Raw genomic sequence first — 21,722 nt, 5'->3', positions numbered from 1 at the left:
TTCCATACCTACATTACTTAGTACCATAGTATCCTAACTCCTCTTAGGACCTTGCCTTCCAATATACCAGGCTCATCTTTCTTAACAAGACAACCAAACAGAAAATCATTGTTACATGTTAAGGTGAGACTGTGATGGGACTAGGGTTCTTATAGATGTATATGGTCAGAGAAAACATGGATCCTATGAAGTAGGTCTCTTAGGGAAATTATATGAATAAAGAGAAATAGAAAATTATAAATGAAAATACAGATTTTTATTATTCAAGCTTATAACTGAAAACTTCATTAGGTATCTGCATTTACGACACTCCCATTCTCAAAAAGCCAGTGGTTGACTGTTGCCTAGAGCAGTGGCTCCTAAGTCTGGCTGTATCTGAGAATCACCTGGGAGCTTTCTTTGCTTAGATGTAGCTTTTTCTCCAACCTTTCAAAATCTCTAGGGTGAGTCTGTGTATTTATGTAGCTCTCCAAGTGTATCTGATATAGCAACATTTGGATCAGCAAGCAGAAACCAGGAATAAAGAGCGTAAATTACAGATTTCATAATCTTGTAGTTAGAGCTGTTAGTATTTCTGACTTTATTCTTCCCTTCCAATTTCATTTTATATTTTCCCCCATCATGAACCTAGCTAGATGACTTTCTTCCCTGTTCCCCATAAGACTGTGCTTATATTTATTCTCATTCTCCATTGTGGAACATTCTCTCCCTTCCCTCTGCTTATCTAATTCTTCTCAAATCCCAGGGTGCAAAAAGATGACCTCAAAATAAGGATCAAATCAAGAGTTCTTCTGTAAGATTTTTTTGGTTGAGACCTCAGAAAGATTTAAGACAATGCCTCTTAGAGCCTTTCAGCTAGAAAAAAGCACTGAAAAGAGTCTTAAAGGCATACCTGATAAGACTGTCTCACCTAGTCCAAAGAGCTTCAAGGCTCTTAAGTCTGCTGTCCTACAGTACCATGACAGACAGCCCAAAGAAGAGAGTGGCCTATCTCAAAGAGATTAGTGGGTGTGACGTCTGTTTAATGGAGTTATTTCCAATAAAATTCATAGGAAACCCACAAAGTTGTTACAAGGATGGTACTAATCAAAGCACCAGCAGCCTAGACATAAAAGGATAGACAAAGTTCAACTAAAAAGAACCTTTGTATGTGTGGGGAATCCCAGTCTTTTTTTTTTTATATATTTTTTAAATTAATTTATTTTATTTATGGCTGTGTTGGGTCTTCGTTTCTGTGCGAGGGCTTTCTCTAGTTGCGGCAAGTGGGGGTCACTCTTCATCGCAGTGCGCAGGCCTCTCATTATCGTGGCCTCTCTTGTTGTGGAGCACAGGCTCCAGATGCGCAGGCTCAGTAGTTGTGGCTCACGGGCCTCGTTGCTCCGCGGCATGTGGGATCTTCCCAGACCAGGGCTCAAACCCGTGTCCCCTGCATTGGCAGGCAGATTCTCAACCACTGCACCACCAGGGAAGCCCGGAATCCCAGTCTTATATGGGCAGGAAGCAAGCTGAGAAAGCTACACTGTTGCAAACGTGAACCATTTCTTATGAAACAGGAAGAGTGACCTGGAGGATGGAGCTGGAGCCCAGAGGGTAGAGTCAACAGTGACAGAGGACTGTTTTCAGGGAGCAGAACTGTTGTTCTAGTCAAGTTGCTGATGACATGTCCCTAGCAGATTTCACAATTGCTATGGTACTGATATGTGCCTTCTGTGTAACTCCCTATTCCCTACAGCTTTTGAACTCAAGTGTCTATTGCAATTCTATCCCTGGCTTACTGCAGTGGGGCAGATAAGTTATCTTTTGAGGCAATGGGATTTTGATTTAAGAGGAGCTGTATCAAAGGAACCGTATGGGGACTTCCCTGGTGGTCCAGTGGTTAAGACTCCACCCTTCCACTGCAGTGGACATGGGTTTGATCCCTGGTCAGGGAACTAAGATCCTGCATGCTGCATGGCCAGAAATTTTTAAAAAAAATTTAATTTAAAAAAAAAAAAAAAAAGGAACCATATATGCCTAACTAAACCCAAGGAGTACATGTGCATTTGAACCTAATTTAGATAACAAGATCCTGGCCTTACAGCCAGTGCTGTAATAGGATGACATTTTGATTAGGGAAAGGGCATTGAGTATATTTGGCATGTGGAAGGAATGTAAATTAGGTGGACAGTGGTATATTTCATTTTCAAAGGTGACTGCACCAGTGTCTTTCATCTCACATGCTCTTTTTCTATGTGTCCTTACAACTTGCCCATCAAGAAATGGAGTCTATTCCTCTTCCACCCCTACCTCTGTTTAGTTCTAGGCTGGCCATGTCTGTTGGCCAGTCTATTGGCTATGACCAATAGAATGTAGTAGAAGTGATATTCTAGGACTTTTGAGACCAGGCATTAAAAAGATCTGGTAACTTCTATTTTTGTATATTGGAGGAAGTCAGCGTCCATGTAAAAGTCTCACCATCCACATACTACCAGCTATATGAAAGCCCAAATTGGCCACCCCCTAGCTGTTCTAGTCACCTAGCTAAAGGACCAGACATGTGAGTGAGGAAAGCATATTGGGATTTCCAGCAGATGCTATGTGGATTAGAGACAAGCCGTCCCCATCTGCCCCCCTCCCCCAGTTTGCCAAAATTGTAGGATTATGAGCAAATAATTTTAGTGTTTTAAACCAATAAGTGTTGAGTGGTTTATTGTACAACAATAGATAACTGTAAGAGTAGGCAACACAAAATGATTAGAATTGCATTTATAAATTTGGAAGAATACAGTATATGAGAGAAGACTCATTACTAGACTGTACCACCCAGGCGAGGTGAATACAGCCTGGATGAGAGTGACAGTTGTGTGAGTTTTAAAAAAAAAGTGGAGAAATATATAGAGGAAAATTTGTCAGGGATTAGTGATTGATTGGGTTGGGGGGTGACAGAGGAAAAAGAGAGAGAGGACTCAGCAATGACTCCTTGATATTTTGCTTGGGAAACTAGTTCAGCAGTTTACCAAGATAGGGGACTATGGAGGAAGACTGTGTTTGGGGGAAAGATGCTGAGAACTCCAATTTTGGACATGGTGAGTTTGAAGGACTTTATCCATGTGGAGCTGTTGAGGAGGAAATTGGCTTTATGGGTTTAGAATTTAACAGACACTTACACACTAGATATGTAGATTTGGAAGTCATCAGCTTAAATATAGTAATTGACGACAGAGTTAAAACAATTGTGTAGATCAGTTTAGTGATTCTCAGACAGTACAGTTTTGGTTTTTTTTTTTAATGAAATAGAATAGGATCAAAAGATCAGAGCTTACGTAATCTGATCTGTGAAATTGTTATCTGATACTCATATGTGTACACACACACACTTGATGTAAAATATAGTTCTCATTGTGAGCTGTGAAAAGTTTGGAAAGAATTGTAGTTTGAGAAAATAAAGGAGTTGGAACACAGTCCTAAGAAGTGTCAGCATTTAAAGATCTGTTGGAGAAGGGATTGGCAAAGAAGATTTGTAAAGGAATGTTATATCCCAGGAGAATGAAACAGGGTTTTATGAAGGAAGGGGAGTGACCTACAGTTTTATATATAACTCAAAAGTAAAGCCAATTAAGACAACTGAAAAATTATCCATTGACAAGATATCTTTGATAACTTTTGTGAAATCAGTTTTGGAAACAGTGATGAAGCTAGATGGCAATAGGATGAGGAATAAGAAAGATAAGAAATTGAGGACAGTTAAGATAGCAAACTCTTAGGAATTGTGCCTTTGAAGGGGAGGAATGTGTAGGGTAGATAGAAAAAGAACATGGGACAAAAAGGAGATTTGTTTTAAGATGAGATATTTGAGCATGTTCAGACATTGACAGGGGAAAGTCAGTAGAGAGAAATACTATAGTAGAAAGGAGAATTAATAGGGCAGGTTCTCAGAGAAGGCATCAGGGATGGGATCCATTGTGAAGATTAAGGGATCGACTGGACTAGGAATACAGCTAGAAAGTGGAGGAACCATGATAGTGGGATTGCCAAGTAGCGTTTAGGTTGGTATCAATCTGACCTAGTATGGGATTTTCTTCTGTAACGTTAGGCTTTGCTTGGTGTATGCAACAAAAGAATGGTGGCAGAGTGAGTGTGGGATGCTGGCAAGGGAGTGGAGTTTGGTGGATGAGCTTGGTGGACTGCTTTGGTGGAGGGGTAGGATCTGTAGGAGGCAATGCCAGGATCAGTAGACGGCTTGGAAGCATTGTGTTAAGTGGCTGTAGGGGCAAGGGCTCTCTTACAGACAAATACTGAACTGATAAAATAATTGCGGGTTAGTGTAAAAGGAAGAGAGTTGTTGAGCGTAAATAAATGTCTGTTTGTCATATATATATATATATATATATATATTTATATATTATAAGTATATATTCCCCCATGCCTTGCATAGTACCCGCAACATAGTAGGTACTTTTATGTTTATAATAAGTGAATATGTGAATAAATATCTTTATTGAGTACCTGTTATGTGCTGGTTCCTGCCACTGTGAAGCTTATAGGCTCATTTTTTAATGAATAAATGCAATTTTGGAGGTGATCTTCATGTGCTGGTAGCCCCTTCTCTGACATGAACCTCATGTGTCATATTGTTCCTGTGTTTGCTAACGAGAGAGAGTGGATGACCAGGCAGACAGACAGATTGATTGATTCATTCATTCATTCACTCATTCATTCATTTAAAATGACATTCGTTTTGCTGACATTTGCTGGACTCATACTAATAGCTACCATTTATTGAGCACTTTCTGAGTTTGGCTATTATACTAAAAGGTTTATATGCCGAATTATATTTAACTTTTGAAACAACCCCACAAGATATAGGCACAGTTACTATGTCTGCTTTACAAGTGAGGCAGTTGAGGATTAGGGATGTTAAGAAATTTGTTCCAATTCACAAAACTAGTAAGTGTCAGAGGCAGGTTTCAAATTCAGGACTGTCAAAGCCCATAGTCTTCAACTATTCAACTATACTGGAGTGAATTACAGATCAGCTATTTTCTTTTTCTGTTTTATACATGGTATGGTGATAGAAATTTATGTTTTGCGAGTGCTTTAGAATGGCAGAGATTCTTACTGTTCCTGTTTTCTGGCTGAGTCTCCTTTATACATATTGATTCATACCAATTTAATGTGGGTCACTTTCCCTTAAAAACAACTTAAGTTTATTTTTTTGCACTGTGGTTTCCTTACATCATTTTAGGATTTTTTTTCTCTTTTTTTGGAGGAACTAGGGAGACTCTGGCTCTCCTCAGTAAAGCCCACCCACACACGTCAAGATAATCTTTCATTTGTTATCTGTTTAGATTATGATGATGAATTATTTGGATTATTCCAAAAATTGTATTTTCCAGATTTTTTTCCCTGTTTGAAGACTAAGTACCAGTTTACTTCAAAGTAGTTTTAACTTAAGTATGATAACAATCTCTTAAGTAGGATGGTATTTGTTTTAGGCTGACTTGTTTGAATGTAATGTATTTCAGTTGTTTATCAAGAAAAAAAGACTTGTAGATTAATTAGGCTTGTTGTCTCCCTTTTCCCTGTACTTTTGAATAAGGACAATGCTAAGGCAGCCTAGAGACTAAATTATAGCTCATCTCACAGACAGATGCTCTGTTCCCCCTGGATCACGTTTGAGATTATTATCAAAGCTTGATGAGTTACTGAATTTTATCTTGTATCTACCCTTTCTTTCTCTGGTCATAAAAAGCTATTTTCACAGTTCTATTTTTAAAAAACCATCTTTCAATTGTAGTGCTTTGTGAAAGAATGTAAAATGTTGCTGTGCCAAAACTTATATGAATCCATTTCAAACTAACTTTTGTGTTTAAAATTTAAAAACTTTGAAAACTAAAAGTTTTACCTGTTCAGTCAGTTTTATCAAAGTTAATTTAGGCCATGTTTGGTTTATCTAGGCTTGAATTAAAATGTCTACACTTAGTATTGTGTTTCTCTTATCCTTTAGTAAATTCTGTTAAACCTGTGAAGTCCCTTCACCTTGAATGCTCTGGCAGCATTAAACGTGGAGTGATGGGTCTATATCTAATATTTCTAACTTAATAGAAAACTTTAAAGGGGGATTTTCTTTAACAGAGAGTGTAGTGTTGTGAAGATGTCGTACCAGATTCCCCAGGGTGACAATTTTAGACATTGTTAACAAAATCTCAGGTGACTAATGCTGAGTACCTTCAGTAGAGTGGCTCACAGACCAAAGGAGACCTAGAAGTCAGTTTCCTCCCTGAACCGAAGCAATTCCTCCTTCCTTGGCAAGACATTTCTAGGGTCAATTCTGAACATATATGAGACCATACACACACTAACAAGTGTGTTCTTGAATACATGTGTTATATTTCATGAAAATTGTTTTACCTAAAAGAAAACTTGAATTTATTCCCCACCCCCACTATCTTTTTTCCCCTAGATGTTGTGCTTTGGTAGATTGTTTTCTTTAGAAATAGTATAAATTAGAGGTTATGTTGATTTTCTTCTAAGTTTCTGAGCCCTCAATAAGTTAGATTTCTGAAGTTATTTCTTAAGACACGGTTGTTTTCTGTTTTGAAATTCCTTGTGTTTGGGGAGTTGCTTCATAGAGCTATGAAAGTACCTATTAAGTAATGAAAGAGAATATAATATTTGGCAAGTTAAGAAAATAAGAATAAAATATTTTTCTAAATCTCTCTTGTGAAATGTTGCAATATCTGTGTTCTTCGGCTGTTCCTACAGGGGAAACTGAAATACTTTGAAATCATTTATTGAAAAGTGAGAATGAATAATTCAGCTTTGTTTTAAGCATCTTTACAAAGGTGAGAGAGTCTGTCTTATCCTTGCCAGTCCTTACTAATTGCTTCTTTAACAAAGCAGTAAGTTGAACATTAAGAACGCTAAAGGATGCTTTTCTCCCCATAAGCATATACATTCATATATTCCTTCCCCCCCCAATTTATTTATTTATTAAGATAACAGTGAAGGATTGTCACAGAATACCTGCACTAGTTTCTCAGCTCTTTTCTGGTGGGATTTCCCCCCCCCCCCAATTGTTTTCACAGTCTGAGAGGTTGAGATCTCCCTCTTAGCAAGAATGGTAAAAGAGTTTCATTTGTAGAGTTAGCTGCTACAATTTTCCTTTCCATATTTGAGGCATGTGGAGGCAAGCTTTCTGTATTTTTAATGAATATATAGCAAGATAATATCAATTTAATTTACCAAGTAATATTTGTATAATTTCTGAGAGAAGATAAACAGTAATTTCATAGAAATTTTTCTGTTTCCATTTCTTTGTGGTAACTTTGAACATATATTAAATTTTATTTAAGGATGAAACACTGAAAGTTTAGCAAACTCATCTTTTTCCAGGTGGAGGAAGTATGTTTGTAACAGAAGGACAAATACCACCTGGGGAGTACAGGATTTTCCAAGGGTCTCCTCTATCAAGCCAGCCTTTATTTAGCCTGCTTGGTACCTAGTTCTGTACTAGAGAGCAAGAACAAACAAAAAATGATATTCGTAGCCTCTGCCTTCAGGAGTTTAATTTGTGATTGCGAAGTTTAGGGACAAGAAGTAGGGAAACATAAGAAAACATGAAGACATGTAGCTGAACTTTCACTTCCAGTAACATGGCAAACTAAATGTTCAGAGAAAACCTTCCTAGTAAGAACATCAGAATGCTGGACATGGTGTTTTAAAAATTTATTTTTAGAGTGTGACTGACCTGTCGGTAGAGTAAGGGAATTAGTAAGAGTTACTGAGAGAAGGGAGCCAATTTAAAAAATAACCACTTAAAATAACAGAAAATAAGGTACATAGCAATAAATCTAACAAGAGGTGTGAAATACCTTTAAGTAGAAAAGTATAATACTAAGAGTATGTATTCTCAATAAATGGAGAGACATACCATGTTTCTGATAGGAAAATTCAGTGTTATTAGCATGTCACTTCTCAGATTGATTTTGTGTGTTCAATGTGTTTTGAATTCATATCTCAACAGAATTTTTTTCATGGTACTTGATAAGGTAATCTGTAACTCTCTAGAGAGAGCAAAGGGCAAAGAAGAGTCAAGACATTCCTGAAGAGGCAGAGCCAGACAAGGGTCAGGGCTTACTTAGTACTTAACATAATGCTCTAGTAAATAAGATAGGTGGTATTCATGCTGATAGAGACAATGAGATGAATGAAACACAATAGAGACTTAGAAACAGACTCAAGCATGTATGGAAACTCAGTTTATGACATATTACTCAAACTGTTTTGGGGAAATTAGTTATCTGTATGAGAAAAAATGAAAATAGATCTCTTCCACTATATTCAAAATCAATCCCAGATTAAATGTGAAAGATAAAGCTATTAAACTTTACAAAACATAGAAAAATATTTTGATATCCTTGAGGTAAAGAAGGGTTTAACAAGACACACACACACACACACACACACACACACCTCTCAAACTGAAGATTGACCCATTCTACCTTGTTGAGGTTAAGAATATCTGTTTATCTAAAGATACCACAAAAATAGTGAAGAAACAAATTGCTATGCATACAACTGACGATGAATTAATATCTAGGAAAAATAAAATACTCCGATGTATCAACCCAAAAGACCAAAACCCACTAGAAAAATATACAAAAGACATGAATAGCTAGTTACAGAAGAGGTAACACAAAAGGCCAGTAAGTGTGAAAGTAAGTTTAACATTAGGAAACTGGCAAAAGTGAATTACTACTACAGTGGATTTCCATTTTATACCCACTAGATTTAAAGTCCAACAAGTACAGGTGTCAATGGGGATGTGAAACAACAGGAACTCTCATTTACTAGTAGTGAATGCATATGTTGGTGATTTTGGAAAACAGTTTGGCATATTACATAGTAAAGTTGAAGATGAGCATACTCCTTAGTGTATCCTAGACCTAGTGAAACTCTCACAAATGTGTACCAGCAAATTGTCTGTAATAGAAAAAAAAGAAATGGGGAAAACCCAAATGTCTATCATCAGTAGAATGAATAAATATCATAGTTATATTCATACAGTAGAATACTATGCAACAATGAAATGAATGATTTAAAGCTACAGGCATCAGTGTGGAAGCATATACAAAACAAATTAAAGTTCATGCAGTATGATGACATTTATGTAAAGTTTAAAAATAAGTAAAATGAGTGAATGCATGGGACCTCCCTGGCAGGTAAGTGGTCCCACTGTAGGGGGCACGGGTTCTGGTTGGGGAACTCAGATTCTGCATGCCGCATGGTGTAGCCAAAAAAAAAAAAAAAAAAAGAGCGAGAGAGAGAGAGAGAAAGAAAAGAAAGAAAGAAAAAGAAAAAAAAATGAATCAAGGGACTTCCCTAGCAGTCCAGTGGTTAAGACTGCACGCTTCCACTGCAGGAAGCATGCGTTCGATCCCTGGTTGGGGAAATAATATCCCGCAAGCCGCGCCACGCGGCCAAAAAAGAGAATCAACGCATTGTGTAGGGATAGATACATGATAGAACAACAGAAGGAATAAAATAGAATTTGGGTTAATGGTTAACTCTGATTAGAAGGGAGGTGTGTACAATCAAGCATACATGGGAGCCATCAAAGGCACTTGAAATGCTCTCTTTCTCAAGTTGGTGGTCATTACCTATGTTTTCATTTTTATTAATAATGTTTAAAATGTACACATGTTATATTCACTCTTGTGTATACGTCCTTAGAATAAATGCATCTCTCTTTTTTTAATGGTATAGTCTGTGGGCTAGTGCTGGTGCATGTGGTGCTTTCCTAGTTCTGTAAGTAGATGAGAAAAATAAATACACTATTATGATTTTTCACTAAGTGAGATCCCTTCAGTGTAAAGGACCGTCCTTTATTATGAGATTATAGTCTTCCTGCTGTATGATATTTAATATCCCTTTGTGAATTGATGAAGACTGTGAATTATAGGTTTAAAAAAATATTATGTCTTATCAAGATGAGAACCCTGATAGCAGTGCTACAGTTTTGGGGGGAGATTTTACTGGTTCCCAAATTCACATTCTGTGAACCATAGGTTTATATCATTTGCCTATGTGAGGAGATTGTGGGTATAGGGTAAAAAGATAAGGAAATCCTTGTATTTGGGATGGAGTAATGGACCATAAAGTTAGTTAGATATGTGGTTACAACTGTGGAATCAAAATAGCTTCTTCAGGACCTTGTTAGGCTCATCATTAGGAAATTTCTGGAGTGTGCCAGCCTATTTAATTTATATCCAACTCCAAAGCTTGCATAGAGTTGGATAGAGTCTCTGGTGGGTAAGTAAAAAGATGTGAGCATTGGCACCAATATTTGAACATCAGCTAAGAGGGGAATGGAGAGATCAGTATCCATTCCTGCCATCCTAAAGCAAGCAATATTGTCTTACAACTTGGTTCCCATGCTTGGAGAGAAGGGCTGGAAGACTAGTTACTTGTGGAACACTAACATATTTAAATGGGTACAGTGGGGAGTGGGATTTTCTTTGTCTGTTACGTTTTGAGAACTCACTTGTATGGAAGGAAAGAGTGTAGTAGCTTTTTTCTAACATGATACTTGCACAGCTTTCTAGTGGAAGAATTTTTGAAACAGATTTTTTTTAAGTTTTTAATTGAATCCCTGATTTACAAACTGTCCCTATATGTGAAAGATGATCTAGTTGAGTGGTCTCTGTCCTATAGGCTCCCCTTTCTTCTTCACTATCATTAAGATTTTTCTCATTTTACCCCTTCCCACCACAGACCCTATTGTAGTCTGGGATCATGTTTTTTATCCCCCATCTTTGAGTCTCGCCTTACCACAAAATGGTTAGATGCTGGCATCTGTGTTGGCAGGCTTGGGGAAAGCAGAAAGAGGAGACGGGGGAAAGTAAACACTACTCCCACAGCTGGATTCTAATATTGGCTCTATTGCTCATTTACTGTGTGACTTTGAGCCTATGTGCCTCAGAGCTTGATTACCTGTAAAACCAGGATACTCCTCCTTTTGTATGTCATATTGTTGTTCTTTGAATCTATTGAGAACATATGTGAAAACACTTTTGAAAGCTTATTACTATATAATTATTAGGTAATATTATGATGGTTACATTCATAGGTACTCTTAGTACATTTTCAGTTAGATTCTTGTGAACAGTCTTAGAAAGAAACCTAAGCACTTCATTTAACATTTACTTTGTGGAAATAGACTCTCCGAGTTTCAATCAACTTTTAATGAACATGTACTCACATATGTTGAAAGCTCAGTAAGAGCAGAAATTAGGGACTGTTATGTTCATAACTCTCTTGTGCTTAACATAATTCCTAACACAAAGTAGGTGCTTATTAAATTTTTATTGAATGAATGAATGATTATCTAATATACAAATATAATTACAGAGAACTTTTCATCCAAAGGAAAGTACTGTCTTACACTTATTGCTGTGAATATGGATATATAGACAAGAATGCTATCCAGTCTAAAATTACATTAAGCCATCCTTTTAATTTTGTATGTGCATTTGCATGTGCTGTTAAGTTGAGAACGTATTTAATGCTGAGAAGCTACAGTTATTTTCTGAGGTAATGTGGGATAATAAGATTGCTTTGTATAATTTTCAAGCCATATAATCATCAATGAAATTTTACTAATTACAGCTAAGAAATTAATTGTCATATTGGAGGATGGAAATTGACTGAGAACTTTATTGTTATGTTTTATATTTTAAAGCAAAGGTCATTATCAACCATCTTAATTTGTATGTTCTTTGAAAGGTTATTAATAGACCTTTTTGCTAAGCCTGTGCTGCTTAAATAGTAGTAAATAACTATATTATTTTTAAAATTTCATGCTCTATAAGGAAACTTACTGCTGAATTTGTATAGTGCCACCTTCAGATATTTAGTTCATTTTTTAAGGCAGTGGTTCTCTTCATGTTTGGACATAATACTTCCTTAAATTCTTATTGGTTGATTTTTGTTTTCAGTATTTTGATCTTTTTCCAACTCTTCTTGCTGCTTTAAGGATTTTAAAATCTCTTAAAGCCTAAGTTTATTATCTTGGGATTCAAGATAAAGTATATAGCTCTTATAATACTTTCATCATAATTTAAATCAATATATTTTGTCATGAGTGTGCATATGGAACTTTATAGAGTTTGGATGGATTTTCCAACTACCAAATTAGATTATTTCAGAATATCAGCTGTTTGCTTCATCTGTTTTTTAAATAAAGATGGTCTGGAATTTTTCCAGGGAACTCATTGGAGTTCTATTATTACAGTGAGATGCCTTCTCCAGTCCTAATCTTTTGGCTCTATAGAAAGAAGTTGAAGCTGGGCATTTTCTTTGGACATATAGCAGGAACATATAAAGATCTTCTTATTATGACCTTTTGTGGTTTTTTCCTCTGCTCAAACGTCTGCCATTTTAATATGGAAAGAGTCCCTAGACCAAAGATAATATATGTAGTTGGTCTCTAGTGGCAAGGAGGTATTAGTTCTTTTTAGTGTTAGGGAATTTCAAAAGGAATAATATCATTTATGTCAGTGTTTTCCTATTTTGACAATGATCCATGTAAGAAATACATTTTATGTCACTACCCAAAACATAACGTATGTGTGTGTAGTTAATATAAAAAGTCTTAAACAAATGATTGATGAAACAACTTGCCTTTTAATATCAGAGTATGATGTACTCTAATATTTCCTATCTTGGCTTTTTCTGTTTCATTTTTTTAAATGCTATTTGTGAATCACTAAATTGATTTTCAACTTACCAATGAGTGGTAACTTGAATTTTGAGAAGCATTTTCAAAACAAGTAAGTTTATCCATAGGTCAAAATCTATTTCTAATATAAGTGTTTCACATGACTTTCAAAGCTATTTTGATGATCTTACAACATTCTTTTTTTGTAATTTTTTTTGTTTTCATACATAGATAATGTAGTGTAAAATGAGAGAGATGATAAATTCAAATGTTAACCCAGATATGTTTGAAGAATGTTCAGCTTTGCTATAAGTTTTACAGTAGTTGAAACTAGCCAGCAAGACACAGTAAATGTGATTATGCTGCAAGTCTTTAAAAAAATTTTTTTTTAATTAATTTTTTTTTTTTTGGCTGCATTTGGGTCCTTCGTTGCTGCGTGGCTTTCTCTCTAGTTGTGGCGAGTGGGGGCTACTCTTTGCTGCAGTGCGCGGGCTTCTCATTTTGGTGGCTTCTCTTGTTGAGGAGCATGGGCTCTGGGTTTGCGGGCTTCAGTAGTTGCAGCTTGCAGCCTCAGTAGTTTTGGCGTGTGGGCTTCGACAGTTGTGGCGCGTGGGCCCAGTAGTTGTGGCTCACGGGCTTAATTGCTCTGCGGCATGTGGGATCTTCCCGGACCAGGGATCAAACCCATGTCCCCTGCATTGGCAGGCGGATTCTTAACCACTGTGCCACCCGGGAAGTCCTAAAGATTTTTTATTGAAGTATAGTTGATTTGCAATGCTGTGTTAGTTTTTGTATACTACAGCAAAGTGATTCAGCTATATATATATATACACACATATATATATATATATACACACATATATATATACATATATACATATACATATATATATATACACATATATATACACATATATATATATATACATATATATATATACACATATATATTGGTTTGTATCTGCTAATCCCAAACTCCTAATTTACCCCTTTCCCACCCCCTTTCCCATTCGGTAACCATAAGTTTGTTTTCTATGTCTGTAAGTCTATTTCTGTTTTTGTAAATAAGTTCATTTGTGTCATATTTCTATAAGTGATATCATATGAATTTTGTCTTTCTTTGTCTAACTTACTTAGTATGATAATCTCTAGGTCCATCCATGTTGCTGCAAATGGCATTATTTCATTCTTTTTTATGGCTAAGTAGTGTTCCATTGTGTATATATACCACATCTTCTTTATCCATTCGTCTGTCGATGGACATTTAGCTTGCTTCCATGTCTTGGCTGTTGTAAATAGTGCTGCTATGAACATAGGGGTGTGTGTATCTTTTCAAATTAGTGTTTTCTCTGGATATATGCCTACAAGTGGGATTGCTGGATCATATGGCAACTCTCTTTTTAGTTTTTTAAGGAACCTCCATACTGTTCTCCATAGTGGCTGCACCAATTTACATTCTCAGCAACAGTGTAGGAGGGTTCCCTTTTCTCCACACCCTCTCCAGCATTTGTTATTTGTAGACTTTTTAATGATGGCCATTCTGGCCAGTGTGAGGTGATACCTCATTGTAGTTTTGATTTGCATTTCTTTAATAATTAGTAATGTTGAGCATCTTTTCATGTGCCTATTGGCCATTTGTATGTCTTCTTTGCTCTTCTACCTATTTTTTGATTGGGTTTTTGTTGTTGTTGTTATTGAGTTGTATGAGCTGTTTGTATGTTTTGGAAATTAGGCCCTTGTCAGTCATAACGATTCCCAGGAAAAGATAAGCTTAACAGAGTCTCTGGGTTATAGTTTGGCTTTGATTTCTTTGAGAGTTTAACAGGAATCTCTTCTTTGGAAAGCACTGTGCAAGTGAGCCCTGGGATACATAGGGTTCATCATAGCTTGCCGTTTAGGTACTAGATACCTGACAGTAATATGGTCATGAAAGGTATTTTCTGCCTTTTAGTTCACCATGTCCTACCAAGAATAGGTAGAAAATAGAACATTTAAATTAAAAACCTTTGCTTTGTGAAAGAAAGTAACAAGAGAATGAGCTCACAAGCCAAAGACTGGGAGAAAATATTTTCAAAAGGCACACCTAGAAAGGACTTATCCAATGATATACAAAGAGTTCTTAAAACTCAACAATAAGAAAACAAACAACTCGATTAAAAAATGGGCCAAAGACCTTAACAGACACATCACCAAAGAAGATATACAGATAGCAAGTAAGCATATGAAAAGATGTTCCATGTCATATGTCATCAGGGAAATGCAAATTAAAACAACAAGATAACCACTGCACACCTATTAGGATGGCCAAAATCTGGAACATTGACATCATGAAATGCTGGCAAGGATGTGGAACAGCAGGAACTCTCATTCATTGTTGGTGGGACTGCACAATGGTACAATCATTTCAGAGGATAGTTTGGAGGTTTCTTACAAAACTAAATCATATTCTTACCATATGGTCAAGCAGTCACACTGCTTGATATTTATCCACAGGGGTTGAGAACTTATGTCCTCACAAGACCTACACAAAGATGTTTATAACAACTTTATTTTATAATTGCCAAAACTTGGAAGCAACCAAGTTTTGTCCTTCTGTAGGTGAAAGGATAAATAAACTGTGATACATCCAGACAGTGGAGTATTGTTTAGAGCTAAAAAGAAATGAGATATCGGGACTTCCCTGGTGGTCCAGTGGTTAAGAATCCACCTTCCAATGCAGGGGACGTGGGTTTGATCCCTGGTGGGGGTACTAAGATCCCATATGCCGCGGGGCAACTGGGCTCTCACGATGCAACTACTGAGCCTGCGCGCCACAAGTAGAGAGCCCACGTGCTCTGGAGCCCACGTGCCACAACTGGAGAGCCCAAGTGCCACGACTGCTGAGCCCGTGCACTCTGGAGCCCGCGTGCCACAACTAGAGAGAAGCCTGCACGCACCACAGCAAAGAGCCCACACGCTACAATGAAAGATCCTGCGTGCACAACTAAGACCTGACACAGCCAAAAAATTAATAAAAAAATTAACAAAAACAAAAAGGAAATGAGATATCAAGCCATAGAGGAACTTAAAATGCATATTGCTAAGTGAAGGAAGCCGACCTGAAAAGGCTTCAGACTGTATGATACCAGTTACCTGACATTATGGTAGAGGCAAAATTATGGACACCGTAAAGATTAGTGGTTTCCAGGAGTTAAGAGAGGAGGGAGGAATGAATAGTTGAAGCACAGAAGATTTTTAGGGCAATGAAAATACTCCATTTTCACTGTTAGGAACCGGGCCGCACAGCAGGAGGTGAGCAGCGGGCGAGCAAGCGAAGCTTCATCTGCTGCTCCCCATCGCTTGTGTTACCGCCTGAACCATCGCTCGCATTACCGCCTGAACCATCCCCCCCGCCCCCCGCCCCGGTCTGTGGAAAAATTGTCTTCCACAAAACCGGTCCCTGTTGCCAAAAAGGTTGGGTACTGCTGCCCTAAAGTATGCTGTGGACTTTGGGTGATTATGATGTGTTAATACAGATTCATCAGTTGTAACAAATGTTCTACTCTGGTGCGGGAAATTGATAATGGGAGAGGCCATGCATGTGTGGAGGCAGGGGGTATATGGGAAATATCTGTGCCTTCCTCTTAATGTTGCTTTGAATCTAAAACTGCTCTAAAAATAAAGTCTTTAAGAAAAAACAGTTCAACGTATTTGAAGTAGCCTCAGTGTATCCAGACATCAAGGGATGAGAGAAAGAGAAAAAGCTTCATCAGCATACTGTCAAGACAAGCCAAGGTCAAAAAAGAATTTGGGCAAAGCTCACCCACAGAATTTGTCTTTTGGGTCAAAAAGAGATAGTAGGAGACGTTTGGTGATGACAGATTTTTAAGTTCAGTATCCTGTTTCCTGTATTCCATGCATTCTTAATTTGCCATCACTTTTTGGTAGAGCATATATATTTTTTTAATTTATTTATTTTATTTTTGGCTGCATTGGGTCTTCGTTGCTGCGCGGGCTTTCTCTAGTTGCGGCGAGCACGGGCTGCTCTTCATTGCGGTGCGCGGACTTCTCATTGCGGTGGCTTCTCTTGTTGCAGAGCACGGGCTCTAGGAGCATGGGCTTCAGTAGTTGAGGCTCTCGGGCCCTAGAGTGCAGGCTCAGTAGTTGTGGCGCCTGGGCTTAGTTGCTCCGCGGCATGTGGGATCTTCCTGGACCAGGGCTCGAACCTGTGTCTCCTGCATTGGCAGGCGAATTCTTAACCACTGCGCCACCAGGGAAGCCCTGGAGCATATATTTTTGTATAGCCTTTCTCAAGGAAGTTTCTTAGAGGGAAGTAAGGAAGGCCTGTGGAAAATAATATAGGTGAATATTTTCTCAGTTCTCCCAAGTATATGGTACATGATTAGAGCCATTATAGATGCATGGGAGAAGAAAGTTAATTCATTCTGAAGAGTGGATGTTTTAGTGCATTAGGCCTAATTCTACAGTAGAACCCCAGGTGAGAATGGCTACTCTAGTAAATTCTTTAAAAACATTCATGGAAAGTAAATTTTTAAGACCTTGTATATCTAAAAATATCTTCATTTTACCCTAATATGTAATTGATAATTTGACTGGGTATGGAATTCTAAATTGGAAGTCATTTCCTTCTAAGTTTGAAGTCCTTGCCTGTATTTTTGTCTTGATTTCAGTATTGTTGATGTCAGTAACTTGTCTGATTCCTGATCTTGGTGCTGTAAATTATATGCACAAGGATTCTTTGCCATAAGTAAGATTAGTTCTCAGTTTTTACCACTGCTGGTTTGTGGTTGAGCTTTCCTGAATCTGCAGGACAGTGATTACAAGTTCATTTCATGCTCTCCACCGTCAAACTTGTGTTGTTGTTGTATCTTCTCCTGTGTACATACTTGTGGGATACATACTCATACCTGCTTATATTTTTTAAAAAATACTCGTTTCCTGTAATTTTTGTCAAGTTTTAGGAGGGAATACATTAGGTCAGCATCTTTTTTAACCTGGAACCTTTCTTGATTTTACATATATATTATCCAATTTGATCCTTACAACAATCCTGTAATATAGGTAATATTATTAGCATTTTATAGATGAGGAAACAGAGACCCAGAGAAATTAAGTCAATTGCTCAAATGCATCCAGCTAGGATAGAACTAGGATTTGAACCCAGGCAGTTTTAATTTCAAATCCTGTTTAGCCATTATACTATAACTGCCTTTTGTGATGTTATATTCTTCATGTCTTGAGAGCCAAGTACCATTGCATGAATTAATTATAATTATTTCTCTTTTGCCTATATTAAATGGTAATCTATGTTTCATGACGTGGAGAAAACAGAAAAAAGAAAACCCCAAAACAAACACACAAAACCTGTTATAGTTGTAGGTATCAACCATAAACTGTTTTTACTACTAATTGATTTTGAAATACCTTTGTCAAAGAAATAATATGTTATGTATATATTGAGTTTGTTTATCTTTAAGTGTCCTTTCTTGTGAAGGGAAACAGTCTTAGATTATATGGGGTGCTGTTGTACATGAGTGGAGAACCAGCCTTGAAGTGTATGCATAGTAAGGAAGGAAACTGAGATCTTATACTAAGGTCTATAAAATGAACAACCAAATCAGTTGTAATTGAATTGTTGTTGTTGAGCTAAGGAGGTGTATTTCCAGGTCAAAAGAACTGTGATCGGAAAAAGCAGTCTAGAGTATATAGAGAAAGTAATTGACTTAGAGCTTTTTAACTTTAGTTAAGGTGTGGCTGAGGTAAATGGATTTTAATATAAGTAGGAAAGAATTCTCTGGAGTTTTAAAGATTAGGAATAAAGAGACGACATAGTGTATCATTTTGGCTATGGATCTTTCCTGTTAGATTTAATGATGTGGGATCATACTAGTCACTTAGTTTTAACCTAGAAAAGAAAGATATTTCCATTTGTTACTGTGATAATAAAGTTACATTTTTTTAATAAGAGAGTTTTAAGTGGAAAATACTTGTTGGTAGATTATATATTTTGAAAAGTTTAAATGTAATGAAGAGGAACTACAGCAGCTGTTTCAAAGAAACATATATTGGGGCATGCAGCATTATTAATGGTGTCCTTTTAATCTTTTCTGTTGATTGGTTTGCATTAACACTGTCTTAATGATGCATATATCCCTACTAGAGGTAAAACTTAAATGTTTGTTCTCTGCTTTAGCTGCTGGAATCCATCAGAACTGAATGTGAAAGAATATCTTTCCTTATGAATTCTTAATCATGGCTGAAGCAAGCAGTAGATTAGATATAAATCTAGAAGCTTCAGGAAAGATAAAGTGTTATGTTTATATCCATTTTTAAAGTAAGCAAAAACTGGAAAGGAAAGAATTGGAAGAGGTGGGAAGTGTGGCGGATACTATAAAAATGTAATGGATACGAGAAGAGGATTGCGTTTTTTGGGAAAAGAGAAACTGATCTTATTACTTCAGCCTGAATCTCTAAGTATTGATCTTGCTTTGTTTTCCTAAAGCAGCAATTCAACGCAGGGCATTACTGGTTTGATAAAAAGGTGAAACGGTGGAATAACCTTTCTTGTTTATCAGTTCATTTTTTTAAAAAAACCCAGCAGCATGACTTAGTGCCTTTTCTGTCAGTCTCTTTCTCTATCTGTTTATTGCTGATTTGACAGTCTCTGGTCCTTCTCCTTTGCTGCTAAATGTGTGTGTCCTTTGTTTGTGCTGGTGGGTTTTGCTATATTTGGATGTGAGAGAAAAGCCTGTCATTGCCATACTCGTCTAATTAGGCTTCTGGGTGAGCATATACATTAAATAGACTTTCTAAGCCATGAAGGAAGGGAGCTCACAACAACGTAGATTTTCTTCCTGTACTGTGGTTTCGCCTGTTTTATTTCCTCCACGAATTGATGGCCGAAAGCTGGTCCGGAATGCTTCATTTGGAGGATACAATGAACTTTCTCCTTCGTTGCCAGGTTTGTTTGTTTAATCTTACATTCTTTTCTTAATTTCTTATAGATTTTTTATTAAAATAAACTAGACGTTTTAACATCTTAAAACTGCTTTTGTTTAAACAAAACAATTCTGTAGTGAAAGGTTAGATTTTAGTAACTGCTGCTATATGGCTTGGCTTTTCCATATTTTCTTTTACAGTCTCTTTAAGCTTGAACTTGAAAACTAATGATTCAGTGAAGTATGAATCTTGAGTGCTGATAGCATAAATTTTTGCTTTAATTATTGAAATAAATACTATAACCCTTTGATAAAAATAAAGCCCTTTCTAGACTTCAGATAAAATTCTATAGATAAACCAATTGCAAATGAAACCCATATGTTTAATATTGATACTTGTTAGACTATTTCAAGCAAAATAATAACTATGTGAAAATTGATGTTTAGTTTAAACTTTAATGGCTTAAATCCTGACTAACGTGAAGTTTTCTGCCTAAATATAATTTTTGAAATGCCTTACTCTGTGTTGTTAGATGTATTTGGGTATGATAAGTTTTTGCTTAAAAAATGTTATTTTTAGGATAGTATTTATTAAATGAAAGTAGGCATTGACAGCTATGATTCAGACATTAAACAGTTGGTCGATGAGATGTAGATGTAAGCTGATCTTTTATTGCTTGAAAAAGATTTATTGTAGCAAATATTTGGTTATAGATTTTAAAATATAAATAATCTCTGTTTTGTTTTCAAAATATTAAGCTGCTACATAATCATCTACTCTTTTAAGGTTGTATTTTTCTTTTAAAATGAAAATATTCTTTTAATACTCATGGCAAAGAAGTATTGACTGAAACTGGTGCTTGTTTTAATTGTTTATATATTTTTCTGACACACATTTTGTGAAATTTGAATTATATTTTCATTTTTCACACTAACCTTTATTCTTAGCTTTTTGTGAATATTCATGCCACTAGGCAGTATATGCATTCTTTTGAGATAGTGCAACAACTTATAGAAAGTGTTACTTGGGCAATTAAGTAAATTATTGTAAATTCACTGATTTCATTTTATTTTCTAACAGGGTTTCCGAAAAGAATTGGAAACCATAGTCCTGAACTGTTGCCTAAGTAGCATAAGCTTTAAACAACATTCATAGTCCATATTTAGTCTTCTTAGTGTAGCATGATTACTATCATGCTTCTTTCTTAATGTCCTCAAACTGGTGTAAATTTTACTATTTGTCTATGTTCAGAAGTGGCTCTGAAAATACAACACACAGAAATTTTTTTAATGTTGTTAAATACTGTACTTATTTGCTTTGACAGTGACTTAGTTCCATTTTTGTATTTGCCTTTGTCTTCTTGTTTTTCTTTTTTTAAGCCAGCAAGCTTGCTAGTACATGTTTGCTGACCTTCATGCCATGAGTCTACTTAATATAAAGAATAATCAGTTTACCTTACTAAACAATAGAAAACTTCACTGTTTAGAAGTTTGGTTTTTACTTCATTAGGTAATTGAAGACAGAATTGTCAGTTTCTCTTGTCAAAGAAAATATTGAAGGTCATTCTAGATAGATTTGTTTGAATGGAAAAGTAAATGGTTGGCTTTGTTTTCTAATTCTTGAAATAGAGAAAAATCATATTCATAGGGATGCTTCCATATTCCTCTTAATACAACCAACAGTTTTATTACAACCAGCCATAATAAAAAGCTTTTTAAAATATGTTTTATTTTATCAGCTAAGAAGTAGAATTAGGTACTTCAAAGAAGTGGCTTTTTATGTATTTCTTTTAAGTTAAAAGTAAAATATATAATTTTTTTCTGGGACATTTTATTGATTTATCTGACATCATTAGAGAAAGAGAGGTTCTACATTAGTGATATTTAAAGATAACTTCGTTTTACCACTATGACCACAACCCTTTTATCATTTTAGTTTTCCTTAGGAAAATCTCCCTCCCCCCCACCTTTTTTTTTTTTTTTTGTTACTTCTACCTTAAGGAATATATTGGTATGGCCTTTTTCTTTATGATGAGTTATAAAATAGAAATGATACCCTTTGTCCAGGTACCTAGAAATTGGAA

The 21,722-nt window shown here is 36.2% G+C and overlaps 1 protein-coding gene across 15 annotated transcripts in view; it reads left to right on the top strand.

Moving 5' to 3' along the window:
* The window catches only part of OSBPL8 (oxysterol binding protein like 8), a 197,144-nt gene that overhangs the window by 108,614 nt on the left and 66,808 nt on the right, over window positions 1–21,722 (top strand). Inside the window, exon 1 of one of the 15 annotated variants that reach the window (XM_082351582.1) lies at window positions 16,909–19,661. The exons of the other annotated variants lie outside the window; for them this stretch is intronic. Coding sequence (XP_082207708.1) covers window positions 19,517–19,661 — 145 coding nt within the window. The 5' untranslated portion in view covers window positions 16,909–19,516. Of the gene's footprint in view, window positions 1–16,908; window positions 19,662–21,722 lie in introns of those variants that run through there. 15 annotated transcript variants of the gene reach the window in all.

The sequence above is a fragment of the Balaenoptera borealis genome (genome assembly GCF_965194805.1).
Source record: "Balaenoptera borealis genome assembly, chromosome: 13".
In the NCBI taxonomy this organism is placed as follows: Eukaryota; Metazoa; Chordata; class Mammalia; order Artiodactyla; family Balaenopteridae; genus Balaenoptera; species Balaenoptera borealis.
The sequence above is the reverse complement of the archived record's forward strand: the minus strand, read 5'-3'. Positions and strand labels throughout refer to the sequence as shown.